Source organism: Vipera ursinii (genome assembly GCF_947247035.1).
Source record: "Vipera ursinii genome assembly, chromosome: 15".
NCBI classification, from domain to species: Eukaryota; Metazoa; Chordata; class Lepidosauria; order Squamata; family Viperidae; genus Vipera; species Vipera ursinii.
In genome coordinates, this window is record NC_139528.1 from 6,275,377 (window position 1) to 6,288,748 (window position 13,372).

Consider the following 13,372-nt stretch of genomic DNA (forward strand, 5'->3'; position numbering starts at 1 on the left):
TTTCACGCTGCAGCAGAAAATCGGTTATGGGCCTGTTCCCCATATATAAAGAGGGCGATTCATCTGCCCCTCTGTCTGCTCTTCTCAAAGCTACGTGGATTTAATTTCCGTGCTACAAAAAAGAGGTTGAGAGCTTGGGAAAAGTGCACAGAAGAGCAACTAAGATGATCCAAGGCCTGGAGACCAAAACGTACGAAGAACGGCTGCAGGACTTGGGTTTGGCTAGTCTCTTAAAAAGAGCCTTGGTGGAGCAGCTTACCCGCTGCTTGCACAGAACCACACACTCTTCCCCACAAGCTGGTCCACAAAGCAGGAATGTTTGGGGACCACTGAACTACACTATACCAGCTCCATCTGAGACTGTCCTGGTTCCTCAACCTCTGATGCTAATCTTGTTAATCCAGGAGACATCCGAGCTGGCCTGACTGGGATGGATAAGGGATAGTCGGACATGCTGGATAGGGGAAACCTTTATCACTTTACATCTCTCTATCCGTCATCTATCGCTATCTCTCATCTATCTATCTACCTATCTATCATCTATCTCTATCGTCATCTCTGTATCTATTATCTATTAGCCTTGGTGGAGCCGTGGGCTAATGCCTCCTTAAGTAACACCAGCTGCCTGCAATTAGTGCAGGTTTGAGTCCCACCAGGCTCAAGGTTGACTCAGCCTTCCATCCTTCCCAGGTAGGTAAAATGAGGACCCAGATTGTTGGGGGCAATTAAGCTGACTTTGTAATAATGCCGCTTGAGGGTGTGTGTGAAAGCCCTAACAAGCAGGCATAGACATAGAATGAAGGCTACTGCTAAGCTTGTAAGCCGCCCTGAGTCTTCGGAGAAGGGCGGGATATATAAATAAATAAATAAATAAATAGTCTAAAGAAAAGAAGAAATAGGGGAGACGGCATTCCCCCCCAAAGAAGAGGGGGTCAAACTATTCTCCAAGGCACCAGAGGGCAGGACGAGAAACAATGGGAAGAAGGAAGGAAAGAACGACGGAAGGAAGGAAAGAAGGAAGGAAGGAAGGAAGATAGCAGTAGCCCTGAGACTCATATACTGCTTCACAGTGCTTTACAGCCCTCTCTAAGGGGTCACGTGATCAAATTTTTGACTCTTGGCAACTGACATGTCCTTACGACGGTTTGCAGCGTCCTGGGGGTCACGTGAGATCCCCTCTTGCGACCTTCCGACAAGCAAAGCCAATAGGGAAGCCGGGTCCATTTAACAACCGTGTGACTAATTTCGACAAGCGGACTTAACAACTGTGGCAACAAAGTGAGGCAAAACTCACTTAACCAGTGTCTCGCTTAGCAACCGAACGTTTCGGCTCAGTTGTGGTCGGACATCGAGGACTTAACCTGTCAGCCAAAAAAATAAAGCTGCAAACCAGGAGGTTAGTGCGGCCTTGGCTGGGCCTGATCGGATTCCTCTTCCTTCTGTCCAGAAAATATTTTGTTAGAAGCACCTTCCACGGATTCAGGATCTCAGCCTCTTTGTTTTTAATCGTGCGACCGGAATACTGTCTCCAATTCTGGTCACCATGATTGAGAAAAAGGGACCCTAGGAAAAGTGCAGAGAAGAGCAACGAAGATGCTTAGGGGTCTGGGGCCTAAAACATGAATAGTTACTTACGGGAACCAGGTGTGTCTCTAGGCTGTGGAAGAGAAGGATTGGGGGGGGCACATGATAACTGGCTTTGAGTACTTGAGGGTCTGCCACAGAGAGCAGGGAGTCAACCTAAAGTAGAATTGGAATAGAATAGAAGTAGAGTAAAATATAGAATAGAATAGAATAGAATAGAATAGAATAGAATAGAATAGAATAGAATAGAATAGAATAGAATAGAATAGAATAGAATAGAATAGAATAGAATAGAATAGAAAAAGAATAGAATAGAATAGGAATTGGAATAGAATAGAATAGAATAGAATAGAATAGAATAGAATAGAATAGAATAGAATAGAATAGAATAGAATAGAATAGAACAGAATTAGAATAGAACAGAATTAGAATAGAACAGAATTAGAATAGAACAGAATTAGAATAGAACAGAAAGAATAGAATAGAATAGAATAGAATAGAATAGAATAGAACAGAATTAGAATAGAACAAAAAGAATAGAATAGAATAGAATAGAATAGAATAGAATAGAATAGAATAGAATAGAATAGAATAGAATGTAAAATATACAATAGGAATATAACAATAGAACAGAACAGAATTAGAATAGAATAGAAGAATAGAATAGAATAGAATAGAATAGAATATAAAATATAGAACAGAATAGGAATATAAGAACAGAACAGAATAGAATAGAAATAATAGAATAGAATAGAATAGAACAGAACAGAACAGAACAGAATGTAAAATATAGAACAGAATAGGAATATAAGAACAGAACAGAATAGAATAGAATAGAAATAACAGAATAGAATAGAACAGAATTAGAATAGTAGAACAGAATCAGAACAGAACAGAATAGAATAGAATATCAAGAGTTAGAAGGGATCTTGGAAGTCTTCTAGTCCAGCGCCCTCCAATCTTTTGGGCACCAGGGACCGGTTCCATGAAGAGAGATTTCCCGCCCCCCCCGCAGACCGTGTGTGTGTGTGTGTGTGTGTGTGTGTGTGTTTGTGTGCTGCCTGCATCCCGCAGATGGGGCTTTGCTTGTTCGCATGGACTGATTTCTGGCTTGCCAGCGAGAGTCTGGGGGGGTTTGAGGAGCCCTGTTCTGGCCCACCCACCCCCCTGCTTACGCAGGAGACCCTCTACCTACCATTTCAGACCGGTGACTTTCCCGTCTCTTCTGAAAGCCGGAGAAGCAGCAGTGGGGGGGGGGAGGCTGGTCAGAGGGAGATTCAACCGAGGGGAATTTCCTGATAGAACAATTAGCCAGTGGAACTGCTTGCCTCCAGAAGTTGTGGGTGCTCCATCACTGGAGTTCTTGAAGAAGAGACCGGACAGCCATTCATTCTGCGTTAGGCCGGGGAGGTGTGTGTGTGTCCCCGGGAACCACTTTGGGCTAGCGCCTCATAGCCCGACCCACCTTACAAAGATGTTGTGCGGCAGGAAAATGAATGCCCACCCTCACCCCACCCCACCCCCTTGCTGACCGCCAGCCCTTTCTCTCCCTCTCTGCAGAATTCGGACGATCTGCTGGTGGCTTCAGCCGAGTGTCCCAGCGACGACGAGGACCTGGAGGAGTGCGAGCCGAGTACCGGTGGGTCTTTTTCCAACCTCGCTGCCCCGGGACGCCCCCCAAGTCAGGAGGGGGGAGGGACTGCCCCAGCCTTGCCCAAGCCCCAGGGATGCGTTGGAGGGGGTCTCTCCGTGCAGAGACTCAAGCAGGCGACTTTTTTTTTTTTTGCAAAACCGGTAGCGGTTGGGCACCATATGTGCCTCCTCGTTTCTGCATTCTATTCTCTTCTCTTCTCTTCTCTTCTCTTCTCTTCTCTTCTCTTCTCTTCTCTTCTCTTCTCTTCTCTTCTCTTCTTCTCTCCTCCCCTCTCCTCTCGTCTTTTTTCCTTTCCTCTTCTCTTCTCTTCTCTTCTCTTCTCTTCTCTTCTCTTCTTCTCTCCTCCCCTCTCCTCTCGTCTTTTTTCCTTTCCTCTTCTCTTCTCTTCTCTTCTCTTCTCTTCTCTTCTCTTCTCTTCTCTTCTTCTCTCCTCCCCTCTCCTCTCGTCTTTTTTCCTTTCCTCTTCTCTTCTCTTCTCTTCTCTTCTCTTCTCTTCTTCTCTCCTCCCCTCTCCTCTCGTCTTTTTTCCTTTCCTCTTCTCTTCTCTCCTCTCCTCTCCTCTCCTCTCCTCTCCTCTCCTCTCCTTCCCTTCTCTTTCTCCTCTCCGTTTATCACCTCTCCTCTCCTTCTATCCCCTTTCCCTCTCTCCTCCCTTCCCCTCCTCTCCTTCTAACCTCTTGCCCTCTCTCTCCTCTCCTCTCCTCTCTTCACACGCACAAAGATTCGCACACGTGCACAACAAGGTGTTCCTCTGCTTGCTGCAGTTACATCCCTTGCACACCGAATCCAGGGGCCCTGTAAATCAGCGGCAGTTCTCACTTTGTTAAAAAAAAATCAAACTTCTAGTCCTTAGCCTTCAAGTCCTGCCGAAAAGTGGAAAGGCAGGTGAAAGCACCAGTTAGCAGAACCCGCGTTAGGGTTCTGCTTTTTTTAAAAAAAAAAATAATTTCCCCAAGGTTGACAAGAACTACAATAAGAACGATGTTGCAACAATAGCAAAAAAAAAAAAAAGATAGATGGCTCCATCAATATTTAAAGATCAAAGAAGGCGAAAAACATCAAAAGCAAAAGCATTAAAAGACACAATGATATATATATTTTTTATAAAAGACGCCGGCCTTACCTTTGAAATATAAAAGATCAAGCATGAAAGATCTTGTGGAATAAAAGCATTCTCCAACTCCGCCTAAAAATAGGGTAGAAAGAAAGCTTGTTGGACATTTCTACAGTGATAGAAACATAAAATGCGAGGCTTAAGAGGAACCCTGGAGATCATCCAGTCCACCTCCCACGCAGTATCAGGAGCTGAGTCACTGATTTCGAGATGGGTAGCTGTTTAAAGTGAATAAATAAATAAAACTACTCTCTTAACGGGGCCCGCTCATACTTTAAAAAAATGTGAACACGGATACACTTATTATCACCACCATTCTAGCAGGATTCACATAATACACCAAAAGAAAAAAAAAACTCAGGTTAATGCAGAGAATGGGTGTGCTCACAATGCGTGCCATGTATAAACAAAAAAATCTCATGAGGCTTAATTCACAGCGGCCCAGTACAAACCACAAGGTAGGAGTAGAGTAAAGTAAAATGAATAGAGTAGAGTAGAATAGAATAATATAGAGTAAAATTAGAATAGAAAATAGAATAGAATAGAATAGAATAGAATAGAATAGAATAGAATAGAATAGAATAGAATAGAATAGAATAGAATAATGGAATATAGAATAGAACAACATGAATAGAATAGAATAGAATAGAATAGAATAGAATAGAATAGAATAGAATAGAATAGAATAGAATAGAATAGAATAGAATAGAATAGAATAGAATAGAATAGAATAGAATAGAATAGAATAATGGAATATAATGGAATAGAACAGAACATGAATAGAAGAGAAGAGAATAGAAGAGAATATGATAATATAGAATAGAATAGAGAATAGAATATGATATGAATAGAATAGAGTAGAATAGAATAGAATAGAATAGAATAGAATAGAATAGAATAGAATAGAATAGAATAGAATAGAATAGAATAGAATAGAATAGAATAATGGAATAGAATGGAATAGAACAGAACATGAATAGAAGAGAAGAGAATAGAAGAGAATATGATAATATAGAATAGAATAGAGAATAGAATATGATATGATATGAATAGAATAGAGTAGAATAGAATAGAATAGAATTAGAATAGAATAGAATAGAATAGAATAGAATAATGGAATAGAATGGAATAGAACAGAACATGAATAGAAGAGAAGAGAATAGAAGAGAATATGATAATATAGAATAGAATAGAGAATAGAATATGATATGATATGAATAGAATAGAATAGAGTAGAGTAGAGTAGAATAGAATAGAATAGAATAGAATAGAATAGAATAGAATAGAAGGGACCTTGGCGGTCTTCTAGTCCAACCCCCTGCTCAAGCAGAAAACACTATTACATTTCAGACAGATGGTTCTCCAATCTCTTCTTAAAAGCTGAATCATTATTCTCATGGTGGAGACATTTCAGGAAACTCCCCAAACCCAGCTTTGCTCCAGTCTTGCGTGTTGTATGAATGCAGCCAATCTGCACTGGAGCTTAGATCTTGTTCCCTTGGAGCAGTGTTTCTCAACAGGAGCAGTTTTAACACAGGTGGACTTCAACTCCCAGAATTCCCCAGCCGGCATGGTTGAGAAGCACTCCCACAAGCCTGTGGGACCCAAGTCAAATCCTTCCTTCCTCTGCCCTCCCTCTTCCTGCCAAAATCAAACACTATTGGCCATCTTGCCTGGTGATTGACAAGGGAAGAAGCTGGGTATGGAAATGTCATGGGAACACAGGTAAATCCTCAATTTGTGATGGCAGCTGAACCCCAAAATTTTCAATCCTAAACAGGGAAGCTAAACAAGTTTTGCCCCCATTGATAAGCGGTTGTGAAATTACTAACACGGTTGTTAAAAGGAATCTGATTTCCCTGTTGACTTCGCTTGTCAGAAAGTCACCAAAAGTGACCACACAACATCAGGACACTGCACCCATCATAAATACGTGCCAGGTACCCGAATTGTAATCCCGTGATCACAAGGATGCTGCATCGGTGGCTAAGTGTGAAAAACGTAGTAAACTCTGTTTTAACTGCTCCTGATTCAATAATTTTCAGATTTAATAGGCAGGATTCTGGACCTCGCTATCTCCCTTAACAAGTGGCCAAGCCTAGTTTTGAACATGTCATTGTGCTTTGGGCCAGGGGCGTAATTATTTAACGTAAATTAATGTCTTCACTCTAAATTGCCCTAAATGTCTGCAAATATTCTACTCTTTTTTATCCCCCTTTATCCACCACATACTGACGCAAATATAAATGCATGCAAACCCTGCAATGTTAGGTGACATTTCATAGCGACGCTAATAACCACAAGATTTTGGGTCCAAAATGTGCTTATGTCATGAGGCAAATGCTTTAAACCTTTGACTTAACAGGCAGTGGGTGTCACTTGTCCATAAAGTTGAGCTTTAGCATAATCCAGATTAAGAGTGTGAATGCAGATGTGTGTGTGTGTGTGTGTGTGTGTGTGTGTGTGTGACAGGAGCAGATCATTTTTGATCAATAGGACAAATTCCATGCCCAAAAGTCTTAATCTGGGGAGGGCTGGGGAGGGACTCAGCAGCCCATCACCCTTGCCCATCTAAGTGAGTTAACTCTATCTTGAAGGTGCCCAGTCATGCTGGGAACCATGGGTGTTGTGATGGCAACTCATTTGGGCCACACGGCTGCATACAGATAGTCCTTGAGTTACAACCGTTCATTTAACAATGGTTCCGGAAAAGCAGCTTCCGATCCATCCACAAAGTTACGACTGTCACACCAAACCCGTGATCACGTGATCACAGTTTGTGATCTTCCCAGCTGGCTTTCTGACAAGTCAAGTCAACCGGGGGAGGGGGGGGGAAACAGCTGCAATCAAGTGATAATTCCAGGTGGATTTTCCTCCCAAAGTCTCAGTTCTTGCTTGTTAAACAGCAAATGAGGTTTTCTGCAGTATCCCCCAGGCACGAGGGAGATTGAGATGGCAGGAATCTGCAAATGGATGACATTTAATTGGGGTGAAATGCAGGCTGTTTCATCGTAGCGGGCAGACGAGCGAGCCGCCATTTCACTTACTCTCCAGCTGCCCTTGTGCGTTGCCACCCGCTCTGCCATCCAAACCCAGACCAGTTTGGCTCTGCAGCTGGAGGCTTCCTTAATGAACTCACTGCCTAACTGCTGGGAATAGCTTGCTGGGGTGGTAGTGCAAGGCACGCACACATGTGTTGCACACCTGGGGACTGTTCGCCCTGCACTTCCTGTTGTAGGTTACAGGCAAGTAAATAGGTAGCACACAGCTTTCTGGAGCCGATGGGAGTTGTTCTCTAACCTATAGGAAAGGGTGTCAGCTGTCTTTCTACTTTTCTCACCTGGAGAGATCCCGTCAACATGCAGCTCAAGAATCCAAATCAAACTCCAGGCTCATTCCATCCCCGAGAATCTGACTGTTTATTGAATACACTGCATGGTGATGTCGAAGCAAAACTAACTCTGAGGTGTCAACACCAATTCATAGACTCCGACTTCCCAGCCAAAGCCCCAACGTCTTCCATAGTCTATATAAACGAGTTCACTTTGTTACGGGAACCGTCTGCTTCAAATCCACGCCTGTTATGCTGTCCTTGAAAAGGTTTCAGGTTCTCTCACAGTCTTCAGCAGAATCATAGGCGTTTCATTTCTCCATCTAACCCAGAGAACCCCAACCTGTGGGCTGTGTGAGTGGCTGGCCTGTGCGCACGCTTACCCCCCCCTTGCGCTGGCACTAGCTGAGCCACGAGCCATGCGCCAGCAGCCCCATTTGTGGAGCGTGCATGCTCGCGGCTCTGTTCATGCTCACGTGTACAGCCACCTTAGTGTCTGTGCACATGCGCGCATAAAGGTGCCTGGCCTTGTCTTTCCCACCGGGACACCTGATCTAACCCACTCGAAAGCAACACTTCCCCCCCCCTTTTCTAAAGGCAAGTTGAAACGCAGAGGCACGGAGCCGCCAAAGTTTCATCCTTGACAAATCCCACATGAAAGGACCTTGGTGATCTCCAAGCTTGCTTGTTTTCTTGCAGACATTTGATTACCCAACTAGGTAAGGTCATCAGTGCTAGTAAGGAGTGCCGTTTGCTTTCATTTGTCACACTGGCAGGGCAAACCACTCAAATATAAACTTGACAGCAAACTGCACTCCTAGCACTGATGATGTTCCCTTGTTTCCTTCCTTCCTTCCTCCTCTCCACAAACCCTTTTTATTTATTTATTTATTTTATTTATTTTATTCCCATTTATATCCCGCCCTTCTCCGAAGACTCAGGGCGGCTTACAATCTAAAGCACAAATCAATGTGCTTAGCAATTGCTACCTAATTGGGTCATGAAACATCTGCAAGAAAACAAGACAGCTCAGAGGGCACCAGGGACCCCTCATGTCAATCCTGAGTTGCAAATATTCTCCTTTATTAGATCCTAGAATCCTAGGGCTGGTCGGGACCTTGGAGGTCTTCTAGTCCAACCCCCTGCTCATGGCAGAAGTCATTATTCTATCTCGGACAAATGAATTCCTGCCCAAATTTGGGGAAGACAGCGATTACATCCTCTAGACCCCAAACCTCTGGTGTCTTTACTTATCCTTGACTTATTGAAAGTGAGCCTACAGTATTCTAGTTCAACTTTAAAACTACTTTACAAGCACAAAAGGTGATTGCCTCACACCTAAAAGAGTTGTGCAGCATCTTAGGGAGAATTAAGATCATAATATCAGTCAGAATATTAAATTTGATTGCTTCCCCCCCCCCCCGAGGGGATGATCCATTGTTTCTTTACTTAACATCAGTTCAGGTTATTGCTTGCAAATAAAAAAAAGGCATTGCATCAAATATTGTGTGTGTGTGTGTGGGGAGGGAAATCCCTAAAAACCAACTGAAATACGATTTGTATAAAACACATACAAAAAAGTCTAAAACAGTGATGGCGAACCTTTTAGAGACCGAGTGCCCACACTGCAACCCAAAACCCACTTACGTATTACCGGGTGCCGGGTGGGCGTGGCCCATCGGGTGGGCGTGGCTGCAGTGGGAACGGCAGACTGGGTGGGACTAAAAAGTTCAATCCATCAATTCCTACTTTGCGAGATCTTTTTTTTTTCCCGCGAGAAGTTGAAATTGATTGATTGATTGATTGAACCTTTTTTTTTTGCACACGGCCTAAAGTGTAAAGGTTTTATAAAACCCAGCTGAAGGCCTAGGACTGGGGCGACGGCGCGTGTGCCCACAGAGAGGGCTCTGCGTGCCACCTGTGGCACGCGTGCCATAGGTTCGCCACCACGGGTCTAAAACGCTACCTTAAAAATAGAATTGTGGGAGAGAGAAAAAAACGCAAGAAGCTGAGGAGAATACCATATTAACATTTGGCCCCTATCCATTAATATTCAAATTTAGATCAAAGGAAGGGTTAGGAAAAACAGAGTTGATGCTTTATCCATGTTAACTTTACTCTTGAGTTATCCTTTGCCAGTTTGTTCAGCCTCGTTTCTATTTGTTCGGAGTGCCATCCATACAAGGCATTGTAGCCAGTGCGGTTTCATTGGCACAACTTCCAAAATCTGCTCCGGTTCCTGAAGTTTTTAACATGGCTGAAGTTTTATCAATCCAGCCTATTTGATTAGCTTCTGCTTCAAGTGAAAAATGGGCTAATTCCGTTTAACCTTTTAACTTAAATCAACCTAGCAAATGGTGCTGTGCAAACTCAGCGAAGGAATAAAATTAGGCCTAATGGTAATCTGTTTCAAAACCTTTTTAAAAGCCGGCCTTGTCAAATGCGCTGCTGTGGTTTTACTGTTTCGGGGTTAAGATGCAGCCCAAAAACGGTGTCCTTGTCATGCTATGCTGCTCTGAGTTTTGTAGCATGGATTTTGGGAACACAAAACGGGTTCAGATACGGCCCATTATTTCCCCTCTTGTTCTCCATGAAAATCTTCCTGGTTTTTTTTTTTCCTGCTTGGAAATGTGTGACATGCAAAGGCTTCCGAGCGTTGTCTACCTGTGACACACCCATGATGGAGATAAAAACACAGGTTTATTTTAGCACAAAATAAACCTATGTGTGGAAATGCTCTTGCAATAACCAGGTTTATCTTGGGTTGGGCACAATTGTGCCATTCCTAAGAGATCTTCAACGTAGCTTTCTCCCTGCAATGGGGCAGCCCCTCCTGAAAAAACATCATTCGGACAACCAGGATCTGGGGGACTGCGGGAATTCCGGGCGTTGAAGTCCACAAGTCATAAAAGGGCCAGGTTTGAAGGCCCCTGTGCTAGGACATCTGACCCAAAGGCAAAAGGGAATGATGGACAGGTGGTCCATAGATGCAGCCTCTGTTTATCCCTGGGTCAGTCCTTTGAGCCCCTCCTGAGTCAAATGAGTTTCAGAACTCAGCTCTCACCACTCGTGCCCCGGTTTAGATGGATGTTTCTCAACCTCAGCAGCTTTAAGAGAGGTGGACTTCAAGTCCCAGAGATCCACAGCTTTCAATTCTGGGACTTAAATTTTGGGAGTTGAAGTCCAGCCGTCTTAAAGTTGCAGAGGCCAGAAACACCGGCTTAGATGGTTAGCGGGAATATGTTAACAGAATAATAGGTTTGGAAGGGACCTTGGAGGTCTTCTAGTCCAACCCTCTGCTCAAGCAGGAGACCCTGTACCATTTCAGACAAATGGCTGTCCAGGCTCTTCTTGAAAGCCTCCAGTGTTGGAGCATTCACCACTTCTGGAGGCAGGTTAACTGTTCTCACTGTCAGGAAGTTTCTCCTTAGTTCCAGGTTGCTTCTCTCCTTGATTAGTTTCCATCCGTTGCTTCTCATCTTGCCTTCGGGGGCTTTGGAAAATAGGTTGACCCCCTCTTCTCTGGGACAGCCCCTCAAATACTGGAAGACTGCTATCATGTCCCCCAACCCACCCCCCACCCCCCCAGTCCTTCTTTTCTCTAGACTGGCCATACGCAATTCCTGCAAGTTCATTGTATGTTTTAGCCTTCCAGCCCCCCCTAATCAGCTTAATTGCTCTTCTCTGCACTCTTTCCAGAATCTCGACATCTTTTTTTTTTTTACAATGGCCAGATAAATCTGCATCCAATAAAACTTATTTATTGGGCCTCCCTCTCTAATGACGTTGAAGTACGCTGAATTATCAACAAAGTGACCTTAAATCTCACCCCCGTTTCTTCACAGCGTGCCATTCATTGGCCAAGTATGTCCTGAGAAAATTTCCTAAGGCTTTCCCCCCATTTTTGTATTAAAAAGGAGCGGCTTTAATAATAATAATAATGACGATGACGACGATGATGATAATGATGATGTTGGAAGGGACCTTGGAGGTCATCTAGTCCAACCCCCTGCTCAGGCAGGAAACACTATACATTTCAGACAAATGGCTGTCCTTTCTTTCTTTCTTTTCTTTCTTTCTTTCTTTCTTTCTTTCTTTCTTTCTTTCTTTCTCTCTCTCTCTCTCTCTCTCTCTCTCTCTCTCTCTCTCTCTCTCTCCTCTCTCTCTCTCTCTCTCTCTCTCTCTCTCTCTCTCTCTCCCCCCTTTATACACACACACACACCACACAGATTCTTCAAATCCCCTTTTCTGCACCTAATTATAGCAACAAGCCTGGATTAAGCTCAGATTGCCTTTTCAAGTTCATTTTGTTTTTGGTGTGTTTTTTAAAAACTTGTATTGAGGAGGTGGTTCTTCGCTCTGACCTCTGCCATCTGTTTCCTATCTGGGGATCCTGTAGGAATATAGGGAAAACCATGACACCCCCCCCTCCTTGGGAGAAAAACAAACCAACCACCCCCTAATCCCAACCACCCACTTTGAGCTGATTTTTGTACCAGGCCAGGCCAGGTCAAAACCCAGACTGGGAGTTTTGGATCCAGGATCATATTTGAAAAGGGAAATTTTAAAAAAAAAATCAAATCACAGCGAAGGCAGCGCTGTGCCATCACAGCCCTGGACTGTTTTTTCTCTGCAAAGTCCTATCGTTGCCTCGATTTAGATCTAAAATCCTCCAATTAGCAAAGAGCTAATTTGGTTTTGGGAACGTGGAAGTGGGTGATAGGAATTTGGGGTGCAAAAAAGGCCTGGGGGGGTTTCTTTTCGCGGTATGGGAGGAGGGAAGAGGCGAAGAAAGGGGTGCCGTTACGAAAAAGCCAAAGCAAAAGAAAATGAATCTCGGAAGAAAGCGAAATTTAAAATAACAACAATAACAATAATAATTTTAAAAAAAGGCAAGATGCAGAGAGAGGGATGTTTAAAGAAACGAAAAGAAAAAAAAAGTTGTTTTTTTTCCATCCAAAAAGCATTCTTACCTAGTTTTCTTTTTTGTAATTTTTTTTCTTCATGCTAATATCACACGGCCTATTTGTTGATGTAAGTTGACTGAATTCCGTGGTTTGCTCTTATTTTTTTTTAAAAAAAAAAGAAAGAAAGGGAAAAAAGAGAGAGAGAGAGAGAAAGAAAGAATATTTTAGTGTTTTAGCCGAAGAGGATGATGGGAAGAGAAAGAAAAAATCAGCCAGAGACTGATTACTGCTTTACTGCTCTTAAATAATTAATTAATTCTTAATTCTGTTGTTTTATCTGTTTTAATTTTTCTTTTTTTTTCTTTTCCTTCTTTTCTTTCTTTTTTCTTTTTTTTTTACGGATTAAACGACTTTTTTAATTATCCTTTATTTTGTTTTTATTCTTCCCCCCCCCCTTTGATTATGATTTCTCTAGACAAAATAAAAATAAAAGGGAAGTCGCCAGGGATGGAGCCAGTGGGGTTTGGCTAGCTATATATATATATCTATATATCTATATATATATCTCTTGTGGTTAGCGCTGTCTTGTGTGGAGGTTGGGGGGGGGCCCTGGCCGTGTGGCTGACCCTCTTTCCCCCCCCTCTCTTCTCTTTCCCCCTTTTCTCTCTGTTCTAGGAGGTGAACTAGTCTTGCCCATAATAACCGAAGACTCGCTAGACACCCCTCCAATTGCCACGCGCTCTCCTTTTATCCCCCTGCCTCCCACCTTCGGCCCCTTCCTA

At 43.2% G+C, this 13,372-nt stretch overlaps 1 protein-coding gene across 1 annotated transcript in view; it reads left to right on the forward strand.

The window, feature by feature from the left end:
- The window catches only part of NRXN2 (neurexin 2), a 224,839-nt gene that overhangs the window by 209,344 nt on the left and 2,123 nt on the right, over positions 1-13,372 (forward strand). The window contains 1 exon segment of the mRNA XM_083374184.1: positions 3,145-3,223. Coding sequence (XP_083230310.1) covers positions 3,145-3,223 — 79 coding nt within the window.